Source organism: Alosa pseudoharengus, unplaced genomic scaffold, assembly GCF_046254945.1.
Source record: "Alosa pseudoharengus isolate Yale_2024_CS ecotype anadromous, Long Island Sound unplaced genomic scaffold, YU_APseudo_1.1 YU_APseudo_1.1_scf_25, whole genome shotgun sequence".
NCBI classification, from domain to species: Eukaryota; Metazoa; Chordata; class Actinopteri; order Clupeiformes; family Clupeidae; genus Alosa; species Alosa pseudoharengus.
Genome location: NW_027468696.1, coordinates 2,810,700 through 2,822,246, shown reverse-complemented (window position 1 = coordinate 2,822,246; position 11,547 = coordinate 2,810,700). Strand labels below are relative to the sequence as shown.

The 11,547-nt window shown below is 39.5% G+C and overlaps 1 protein-coding gene across 1 annotated transcript; it reads right to left on the bottom strand.

Moving 5' to 3' along the window:
- Positions 1-4,617: 4,617 nt before the first annotated feature.
- Positions 4,618-11,294, bottom strand: LOC143099178 (uncharacterized). The gene is made up of 7 exons (XM_076262248.1): positions 10,954-11,294; positions 8,858-9,223; positions 8,262-8,282; positions 7,075-7,110; positions 6,529-6,624; positions 6,329-6,384; positions 4,618-5,920 (listed from the first exon to the last, which is right to left on the bottom strand). Exons 1-7 carry the CDS (start codon positions 11,003-11,005, stop codon positions 5,609-5,611), a joined length of 939 nt encoding a protein of 312 aa, XP_076118363.1. The 5' UTR covers positions 11,006-11,294; the 3' UTR covers positions 4,618-5,608.
- Between the last annotated feature and the right edge of the window lie 253 nt (positions 11,295-11,547).

The following is an 11,547-nucleotide window of genomic DNA, read 5'->3' as shown; positions in this document are numbered from 1 at the left end:
CCCCCCCATGAACAAAAGTCCACAAAACTGACATTCATTCAGAGGGTGTCATGATCCACTTTCAATTTCGTGCAGTTTTGACCATGTCAGCCAGAGATATTGTAGTTACAACACCTAATTTTTTGCTTTTTTATTTTTAACTAGGTGGCGCTATACATGAAATAAGTGGTAATGGGATGGGTTGACATGGCCCCTTAAGACCAACATACAAAAAAGGTGGTCCTCCTAGCCCCGACAGTTCTCGAGATATTCACAGAAAACTGTGTCCGGCCACCTACAGGCCAGTTGGTGTACAGTAACATAGATTGTACTTGTAAAAACAAAGCTGATACTTACTGTAGATCATGACCAGAAGGTATAGGACAAGAGACCGTGACATCATTGTGAACCCAGTTAATACTGAGAGACACATACATGTATGGTTATGGTTGCGTTTGCTTAGATGACAGTTATATATCCAAGGTGACTTACAACATAGAATGACAATCAACTTCACAATAGCATTGTTTGATGTCAAGAAAAATCAAATATATTTAAAAATAGAACAGCATGCCGTGCCCCCTTTCCCAATTACCACTGCTTTCTAGCCTGGCCACTCTAAACGAATATTCAACACATGTGCCATTTTGGCTGTGGGAAGCCAAATAGGCATGTGTGATCATTGCATACATAGTGCATAGTGCAAGTTGTACATGTCCATACACACTTTGCAAAGGTAAAGATATTAAACACACAAAGTGTAGTTACATCTACATCAACTACAGTAGGTAAAGATATTAAAAACACAAAGTGTAGTTACCTCTACTCAGAGGCGATTCTAGAGTCTGTGGGGGCCCCAAGCAAAAATTCCAAGGGGGCCCTACCGACAAGTGTTATCACCATTATGTTATATCACCATTAGGTTATTATGTTAAATAATAAAAATACAAAAAGCGTATTATAAAAATTCTTATATTTTGACATGTATCTCTAAAATATTTTTTTAAGTGCATGGTGTATGCACTCATAATGATTCTCTACAACATATTTTTACTGCATTGCCATGAACAAAGTAGAGGCAAAAAAGGGGTTTCTTTGTTGAACAAATTGGGATGCAATGTGAGCCTTGAATTGGATGCCATGCAGGAATTTGCTAGGATCTCAAAACCGGATTATGAACATGCTTTGCCATAGAGAAACACACGAAAGCGTTGGATTATAAACATGCTTTGCCACAAAAACAGACAAAAAATCGTAAACGTGGGGTAAGTCCAGCTATATGAAGTTATTATTTTGCTGTAACTTCGTCTGTTTTATAACCCAGAAGGATGTAGGCCTACTTGATATCAAATGATAGCTCTGTGTCTCCTCTTTCATCTGACGTGCGTGGCATATCTATCCGATCACGGGTCCGCGAGTAATTCAAACGAGAGTAGCCTAATGGGTGTGCAGCGTTGGTTTGTGTACATGACGTTATTATTTTGCAGTCAATTCGTCTGTTTTTATAAGCCAAAAGGATCGATACCAAGGATCGAGGATGGTACCAATGGATAGCCCCGTGTCTCCTCTTTCATCTGATATGCTTGCCATATCTATGCGATCACGGGTTTGCGAGTAATTCAAACGAGAGTAGGGTGAGCAGGTGAACGTAGAAGAGAAGTATAGACTGTAAATATGATGCTATTTGATTTAATTTCATGATTTTCTTTTCATACTTGGTCGTACAGACAAGTGCGTAGTCTTGTTGGAAAGCCCCACTTCTGCTCTGTCACGCAATGCACATTTATCTCGCTGCAATGAACAGTTCCGGAGCAATGTAACAAAGAAGAAAGGGTGTGTGTTTTTGACGCACTTTGTCAATCGGCTCCTTGCTTGACTAGTTGTAACTGCCGCTAGCTAGCTGAAGTTTAGGCCTACTGTCGTATAGATTTAGCAAACCATGTTCAATCTTTCTGCCAATTAACATTAGCCTACTATAACTTCATTGAGTAGGCTAAATGCCAAAATCCGATGATCCGTCATCACTGCACCCTCGATTGACGTTTACCACAGTTGCCTAAATATGTGCGGATTCTTTGAACTTTTTTGAACACAGATCCGCTGTTCATAAGGCCATAGCATAGGGCGTACATATGCACGTACTGTTTGTACAATAGGGTAGGAGCACGCAAAATCCATCATTCAATCACTATGGACGAAATTCTCGCTTGACCCACCGGCAAACGCACTGAGACCAGGTCGGGGGCCCCCTAGCGGCTCGGGGCTTCAAGCAGTTGCTTGGTTTGCCTATTGACAAGCTGCGCCTCTGCCTCTACTTCACCTAGGTAAAGATATTAAAAACACAAATATATCACCTAGGTAAAAATACAAAGTGTAGTTACATCTCATTCACATAGGTAAAGGAAAATATATTAAAAACACAAAGTGTAGTTACCTCTACATCACCTAGGTAACAGTAAATATATTAAAAACGCAAAGTGTAGTTACCTCTACATCAACTAATTGCTGACTTGTCATGGAAGAGGAATGCAAAAACTTTACAACACACAATAAATTAACCTGTAAAACAAGGAACTCATAATTAGTATGCCTGTTGTGATGTCAGACATGCATCTTCCTCATTTCTTTGAACCACAAGAGGTTGCCTTCTTGTGGCTAACTGTTCTCACAAAATCACACTTCTCAATTTCTCTCTATCTCTACTCTTTCTGCAACGTCTTGTAAACCGCATGTTGCTTAATGATTGCTTATGTGTGTGTGTGTGTGTGTGTGTGTGTGTTGACTTGTGCTGGAGGGGGATTTCACAGATCATATAAAGGCCTAGTTCACATCACAGGGGGCAGGGAATGTGTATTCTTGACATCTCGGTCACTTAATTTCATCTTATTACACGGCTCTTCACAACGCAAGTAGAACGCTCCATTGACTTGAATGGGATTTCCCAAAGTTCTAGCGGTCATTATTTCCGAGTAAAGTACCTCTGAAAAAAATAATGACCGCTGTCAATGACAACGGAGTTTGTGCTTCTAATTCAGGTATTTCATATCACTACGCAAGGACTGGAACTTCATTCAAAAGTGAAAGCAGACGGTTGATCAGCTGTGTTCTAAAGAATGTTTGATTCAAGTTCAGCTTGTGTCGAACTATTTATAGGCTAGGCTATGTAGGCTAAAGGTTGTGGGGAGTTTATTTTTTCGTTTTGGCAAGTAGCCGTGTAATAAGCGGGATAATGTATAGAACGCCGGTCATTATTGGTAAGTGGCTGTGATGTTGAGAATTGTTGTACCGTTTTACCATGACTCAGCTACATCAGACACATGGCTGTAAGCACTCGCAGGAACTTTGAAGATACACTATGCAAGATTTTCATCTTTACGAAGCCAATTTGATTGTAAACAAACTTGTAATAGACGAATCGTTCACCTAGCATAGCTATACAGCATGGACTTAGCGAAAAATCCTACCAAAAAATCCAGCCATGCAACTTCCAAGAGCGGCGCCCAACTAAATGTCGTGAGAGTCGTGAAACATTACCTTGTCATTAGATATAGCTCAATTTTGCCTGTTGCTAATCCTTCACCTCCACAACAAAAGTAGTTGCATTGTGTACGGTACATGCCTCAATAAAGGCAAACAAGCCCAGAAATATACAGTACTTCAAAAAGAAGTGTAGTTTAGAGTGTGTGTGTGTGAGAGAGAGAGAGAGAGAGAGAGAGAGTATCAGATGATTTTAATATATTTTCTGAAATAAGAAAAACAAAACCATTGGCAAAATCATCTTGATCTAGTAGAAAGGGACTTCAGGCCAAATGTCGTGAGAGTCGTAAAACATTACCTTGTCATTAGATATAGCTCAATTTTGCCTGTTGCTAATCCTTCACCTCCAAAACAAAAGTAGTTGCATTGTGTACGGTACAGGCGGGATAAGTCACAAGAAGTTTGCTATTTACACAAGGAGAGTGAAGTATAAATACATCACTACTCTAGAGGGTGCTCTACAGTTGCCGAAAATACCTAAACCTGCATAGTCAAGCAATATAAGATTGGCTGAGATATAAGGTCACTTTCTTTTTAGTTATTACAATTTTATTATTACCATTTTACTTACAATTGTGGGTAATTTGCGGGTAAGTCACTAAAAATGAAAAAACAAAAAAACATTACTGAAATATCACCTAAAGCCTTACAAAAAAGCAAGAGGTTAAGACTGTCTAACTGTCTAAAACATCGTTGGCTGCCGCTAATTTTATAAAGATGCAGTGTGTGTCAGGCTGTGTGAGTGGAGACCATGCAAGAACAAAAATAAGGATGGACGATTCAAAATTAGACTCAGTGTGCTTTCTGTTATATGAGGACGTTTCTTCCTTTAGCTTCAAATCTTGGTCGGGTTGAATTATCACATTGGGCAGGTTCAGGTCACCCAGTGAAATGAACCCTGCATCACTGGAGACAGACAAATCTGAGTCCTGCACGGGTCCAATTTTGGAGACCCACCCGGCCCGTACCCGCAAAGTTCAGCACCAGATCCGACCCGTCACCCATGATAATATCAAAATTAAATCCACACCCGTTGGCCAGATCCGTTAACATTTAGCCTTTACCCAACGCGTGCCCCTGATAAATAGCTAGCTAAAATCATTCCATTTATTTGCTTTATTTTTATCTCACACCTCTCAACATCACAACATTGGATCTCTATGGGCTAATGAGACAGCCTAGGTGTGCTTTCTTTCACGCTATTGGAGCACGTAGGGCTACAAACATAGCCTAATACAAACATTTAACTGGCCCCTGTCAACTTTCACATTTTATTTGAGTATTTCACATTCAATCTAAATCTTAAGCCAATGAACAATATAGCCTAAAGTGCGCTTTATTTTGCGCGATTCAAGTAGCCTACCATCGGCACCTTTTCTTTAACATTTTGCTTTAGGGCTAAATCTTACAATAATGAACCATAACCCAACGCTTTCTGCATCAAATCATTACACAAATAGACCTATTAATGTTACAAGAAAAAAAACTATTACAAGAAAAAATACAACCTGAGCCTGTCAACAATGGATAGCCTATATGTAGGCCTATGCCTATGCTGGCAACGCTCCAACTACGAAATGCATCGAACAAATCAAAGTCGCAGTAGTGACGTGATGGTCAAAGGTCGTAGCCTATCGTTGACTAAAACACATATTTACAATGTGGTAATGGTAATTTAGACATACAAATATTGTACATATTTTTCATTTATGTTTTTTTAAGCAAACTAAAATACTCTTTTGGTTTTCATCCGCTACCTGCCAGCAAGGAGTTCATTATCCACCTGCATCCCCGTCTGTGAATTTTAGGAATGTCACAATCCACCCGTTTTAGCAACTTTTATGCGGGTACCCGACCTGTTGCAGGACTCTGTGACAAATCTATCAGTACAAAAACTTAACCAAACGCCACATCACAGTTTCAAACAATAGTTTCACATATTGTCAACCAAAAAATATAAGATTAAGTTACAGTCTTCAGGAGAGATCCATAAGATGTGTATTAATGCAAATGCACAATGTGTTTGTAAAAAAAAGGTGCAACATCAACAGCAACTTAAAAAAAAAGTAATCATAGGAGATAGTCAGATTATTTAAAATGGGAGCCTTGAGTTTCTCCCATGAGGCTTCATAGCTCTTGACAACGGAGGGCCCATGGTGATGTACTCGTTGTCCACACTCCTTACAGAACTTGACACGGCCACCTTGGCCTTCCTCACGGGCACGGCACTCATCGTCTGGTACACAGAGTCGGGGGAAGCTGAGTTGCTGGGCTTCAGGGCCAAGTACGTGGGCTCAATCTGAGATGGAGTGATTGTGGTGCTGGTGCAGGCAGCTGAGGGGTTTGGGGGGTCCCAATCAGGCTCAAACGCTAAGGCTGGAGCTGGAGCTGGATGATAGTTTTCCTGAGGGGTGACAGAGGTGACAGTATGGTGTAAAAAGGCGATGTGATTTACGGCTGCTATGTGTAGTTTGTTTTAGTTTAAAACATTAAAAGATGATCTAGAAATAGAAAATATAATGTGAAGAATGAACTGTTTTGATGTAAAACACACGTGTGCCCAGATATCCAATGAAGTTAGCATACAACTCCGCCAACGCTTGACTGGCCCTCTTTCAATACCATGTTCTACTCTTGGCACTATATATTAAATGTAATGGACTGACCCTCTTGTAATACCATGTTCTACTTGTAGCACTATATATGAACTAGCTGAGGGGAGGCTGTAGTGCAGGTGGCTAAAGCAACTACACCAAGTTCAGTTCCATGTTCCAATTTCCCAATTGTAACCAAATAAAGCCCTTGCACTTACTGCTGCTGTGCCTCTACTTGACTGTGGGAGGGAGCCAGTAATAGTGGATACACAATCTGTCAATCAAAAGAACAAATAAACAAAAACAAAATATCTTTTCATCTTCATAGACATTGGTACTACATATTTGGACAATCATGTGCATCTGAATGATACAACTATATTTACATAAATTTCTCTGTTTATGTAGACGTGCGTACCTAAAGTCTTTGAGTCTTTTTGGAGGTGAAACAGCAACAGGACACAGACCGCTATTAGAATCAGAATAAACCCCACAACAGTACCTGCCAGTACACCTACACACAGAAGAAATCAGAGTAAGAGATTTAATATGATATAATACGACAGCATTTAATATGAACAAACAAGAGTACAGATGAAAAGAGATAATGTGTATTAGAGTCGGTGGTAGGATGATGGCTAAGGAAATTGGCTAGTATGCAGTAGCCGAGTGGGTTTGATTCCCAACTGCCACTGTTGTGCCCTTGAGCAAGGCACTTAACCCTGAGTGGTTCCAGGATTCACTAGTTAACACTAACAGTGAAATCATACATGTTGGAAGAAGATTATTGATATTTGAAAGCAAAAACCAATGAATGTTTACAGTAATTAGCATACAAAAAAAAAATGGGTAATAAGTGGGAAAGGCCAAAAGGTCAGGTTCGTCCATGACACAACTTATTGTAGAGTTAATGGCCTACAGTAGGACACAGGGCAGCGGGGGCGAGGGTCATAGCAACACTTACTTGTGTTTGATTTTCCTTTTTCAGTTGTGACAAATTCTGTGAAAGACAGATATCCAGAATGAATAAGAAGACTAAATAGACAGTTATTGAGACAGATGTCATCAACAAAAACAAAACTACACCCTGCAACCCACAAATAGTGCTGCATGTTGTCTGCAGTCTACATTTCTATAAAGAAACAGGCATGGCAGTGAAGCTGGGAAGCCATTTTCCATCTAATGCCATTACAGATCCTAGATAAGTATAAGTATAAGTATATATACTTTTTTGATCCCGTGAGGGAAATTTGGTCTCTGCATTTAACACAATCGGTGAATTAGTGAAACACACTCAGCACACAGTGAACACACAGTGAGGTGAAGCACACACTAAGCAACAGCGGCGCTCGGGGAGCAGTGAGGGGTTAGGTGCCTTGCTCAAGGGCACTTCAGCCGCGGCCCACTGGTCGGGGCTCGAACCGGCAACCCTCCGGTTACAAGTCCAGAGTGCTAACCAGTGGGCCACGGCTGCCAAAAAAGAAAAGATAAAAGATAAAGATTAATTTTCATCCACATCCGAATGCATTGAGAGAGGTATAAAAGGGCTTAAAATGATCAGGCAATAGAGAAATATAGGCGTAAGCAGAAGTACCAAGGATTGAAAAAAAATAGATAACAATACACAACATGATCACTTCAGGCACATACATTTACCTTGATTTGATGCTATGTAATGATCAACAAAATGGATACTCATTTAGCATCAACAGTTTCTATTCTTTATTCTAAAACTGACAAAAAAGGGTCATGCTCCCTGCTTGTGACAGTAAGGTTGCCAGGTGTGCATCAACTCTGTTTCTCCATATTGTTAGTGTATATCAAAATTAGTTTGAAGCCATTATTTTAGGCCAAAAAAAAACATATAAGCACTGTGTTGTGATAAAGTAGACACATAGATAACATTTTCACATAGATCCCCGTGTCTGGAGGTCACCGAATACTGCCAGTATACGAACAAAAATACCCCAATGAGCATGTCTGTGAGCTCCTATTTACATGCCCATGACTGAGTTAGCTGCTGGCTGTACCAACTTTTTTTTTTTTCGTGCTGAAAGTACTATGTCAAAACTTGCCGGATTTCTCCTTTAAGCTGTGGGTGTTAAGCTCACCACAGATTTGAGATCGGGACGCTAATTTGATTTCTCTTACCTGTTGGGTGTTCTGACACGGCTGGAGTCACATGTATGAGACAAACAAACAAACAAACACAAATATTGTCCTATCAGTCTTGGATCAGTACAATGATATTAAAAGAACCTTTTTGCAATTGCAATTGTGATGCAATTTTTGGGGGAAATTAGCATTTTTGCTCTTCTGTGTGCGTACAAAAACCCAGTTCCACACCATTAGCGTAGCTTAGCATAATTGACTGGAAGTGGGTTGTTCCAGTTACAGTAGCCTAGCGTAGCTTAGCATAATTGATTGGAAGTGGGTTGTTCCAGTTACAGTAGCCTAGTGTAGCTTAGCATAATTGATTGGAAGTGGGTTGTTCCAGTTAGCCTAGCGTAGCTTAGCATAATTGACTGGAAGTGGGTTGTTCCAGTTAGCCTATGCCTCCCTTTTAGGGTTAGAAGGCAAATAAGCTAATTTCCCAAAAAAGTTGTCCATTTAATATAATTAAAATAATAACATTATGTTGGAATATATAAATATATCATTTATAATATAGAATTATAATATAATTCAATTAATTCATAATCCAATATAAAATAATGGGAAAATAAAAGTTATATAATGATACATACGCTGTAGAACTTGTAACTGTATCTCAGTGTACACATCAGATTTTCCAAATCCTGTTTTTATGGCACACCAGTACTGTCCATAATCCCCTGCCGTCAGTCCAGTGATGGTCACAGTGAGGCCTCTAGCAGTGGTGTCATCATGCAGAGAGAATCTTCCATTGACTGCTTTGGTCTGACCGTCTTCAGTCTTAACTATCTTATCTGTCTGACCTGCTGTAATCTGGACTAGAATGTCTTTATGTCCAAAGCGACACGACCCTCTGCAGAGGTACTTGGAGTATTCCTCATATCCAGAGTCATAAGGGCATCTGAACACAGCATCACCTCCAACATATCCAGTCACGTCAATCGCATGCACACCAGAGCCTGAAACACACACACAAACACACACACACACACACACACAACCACAGCAGAGATGAGAAAGCAATATAAATGACTTGATTGACAGACAGATAGACAAAAAGATCCACAGATAGATACTGTACACACACACACACACACACACACAACCACAGCAGAGATGAGAAAGCAATATAAATGACTTGATTGACAGACAGATAGACAAAAAGATCCACAGATAGATACACACACACACACACACACACACACACACAACCACAGCAGAGATAAGAAAGCAATATACTGTAAATGACTTGATTGACAGACAGATAGACAAAAAGATCAACAGATAGATAGACATACACACACACACACACACACACACACACACACACACACACATTCTGCAGACTCCAACATGACAGATGGAAACTTTTACATGAGCAGTAGGCTCGCATTCGAAACCCTGTGGTTTTTTATCTTCTCTAACAGCATGAAAAGTATATAGGTGGCAGTCTCAAAATGAGCAAGGTACTTTGTCAGCGCAAGAAACAAAAAAGGTTCACTCTCAACCTACATAATGTCTCACCCAAGCAAACACTTTTGACATTTTAACAGTCCGTCTTTATACTTCCTTCTGCAGTATACCTCCTTCTTCCACCTCTTATCTTATTCGGCTACATCTTGACCTTTGACCTTCTGCACTCTCATCCTCCGGTAGTAGCATTAATTGTAGTAGTAGTTATTGTTACCTAATGTTTCCTTTGCAATAGTGTGTGAATGTTATTTGATGTTTTGTAAGATACTTTTGGACAACAATCTATCTGCAAAATTAATACTTTTAAATGTACTATTGATGTATCATCTTATCACTTGTGCATCATTGAAGCAGTTTCTCCCCATCTTAAACAAATGCCTTAGTACATCCATGCAACTGATTTTGTACAAATGTCTGCTGTTTTTTTTTTTTTTTTTTTCCAATGGCTAATGTCATGTTGGTCAAAAGGCACTATACTGGTTCCCTGGTGAATAGTCCTACCCCATAAAACAAATTGACCTTATTTCATCGCTTCTGCCATTACATGTAAATGTGTTGAACTAGCTGTCATAACTATTTGTCAAGGTCGGTCTATAGCATATAGAAATATATGTGACCTGACAGACAGGAACGTCAGAATGTATTAAAAGGTGTACATTGATGAACTGCTCTGACCAAGGTGTGTTTTAATGTATGTTGGTAATTTTTTATTTAATACAGTAGTTTTTTGAGGAACCATTTTAGAAAAAGTATGACAACAGCCGTCTCAAACCATTTTCAATGTGATGACCCTTTCCCTTGAGTTAAAGGTTCAACAAAAAGTAATACTATTTATGGTAACATTTAGTGAAAAAAGCATTTAATCACAAATAAGAATGTATTTACTTATGGTTTTAAAAGTATTATTACTATAATTATTCTTACAATTATTATTATTAACATTATTAAGTTACACAAAGGATACCCCATAGGTAAGGTACAGTGATGCTTTGCTTTTTAAATATATTTTTGTAAACTTTTTAACACGTCCGGTCCTCTTATCCAGTACCAGTCAATTTGACCTCAGACTTTCATGTGTTTTACAGCTTACACAACTTAGACCAGTCACAGAATAATGACATCCTGTAGGGAAGTAAGCCTGATTGGCTTTTTGCTTTAAATGAATATTGCTATTTTAAATTCTTATTATGTTAAAACATAAGGGAAGTTGTCTTACCTGACTCCAGACAGGGCAAAAGGATGAGAAGCAGAAATGTTGTCATGTTCATGTGCGTTTTCTGGTGCTGTTACATACTGCACTTGGACACACACACACACATATTTACTCTCTCTCTCTCTCTCTCTCTCTCTCTCTCATACACACACACATTTACTCTCTCTCTCTCATACACACACACATACACACATTTACTCTCTCTCTCTCTCTCATACACACACGGACCTACACAGACACAGGCCCTCTGTTTCTGTAGCTGTGGTGGGCAAGACGACTGCTGTTACTGTTTACCACACTTGCTTATAGTGCGTTTGTTGGACAGCTTAAGGCTATCTTGTGAAACCTTGCTGTCTGCTCTCCTTTTCACTTCCGGCTGTATTGTTGCTTGTTATCATGAGTTGCTGTGGGTGTGTGTGTGTGTGTGTGTGTGTGTGTGTGTGTGTGTGTGTGTATGTGACAGAGAAAGAGAGAGAGAGAGAGAGAGAGAGAGGACAGATAGACCACATCTGTATTTGAGTGTGTGGTTGTGTTTCGAAAGCTTGAGCTAACCACAAGGAGGAAGCATGTAGCACATAGATAATGCCTGCACACAGA

Excerpts from the sequence above, each read along its gene's own strand:
- LOC143099178 (XM_076262248.1), bottom strand. The coding sequence starts at position 11,005 with ATGAACATGACAACATTTCTGCTTCTCATCCTTTTGCCCTGTCTGGAG. Across the intron at positions 9,224-10,953 it reads TTTGCCCTGTCTGGAGTCAG|GCTCTGGTGTGCATGCGATT; the intron begins GTAAGACAACTT and ends TGTGTGTTTCAG. Across the intron at positions 7,111-8,261 it reads CGTGTCAGAACACCCAACAG|AATTTGTCACAACTGAAAAA; the intron begins GTAAGAGAAATC and ends TGTCTTTCACAG.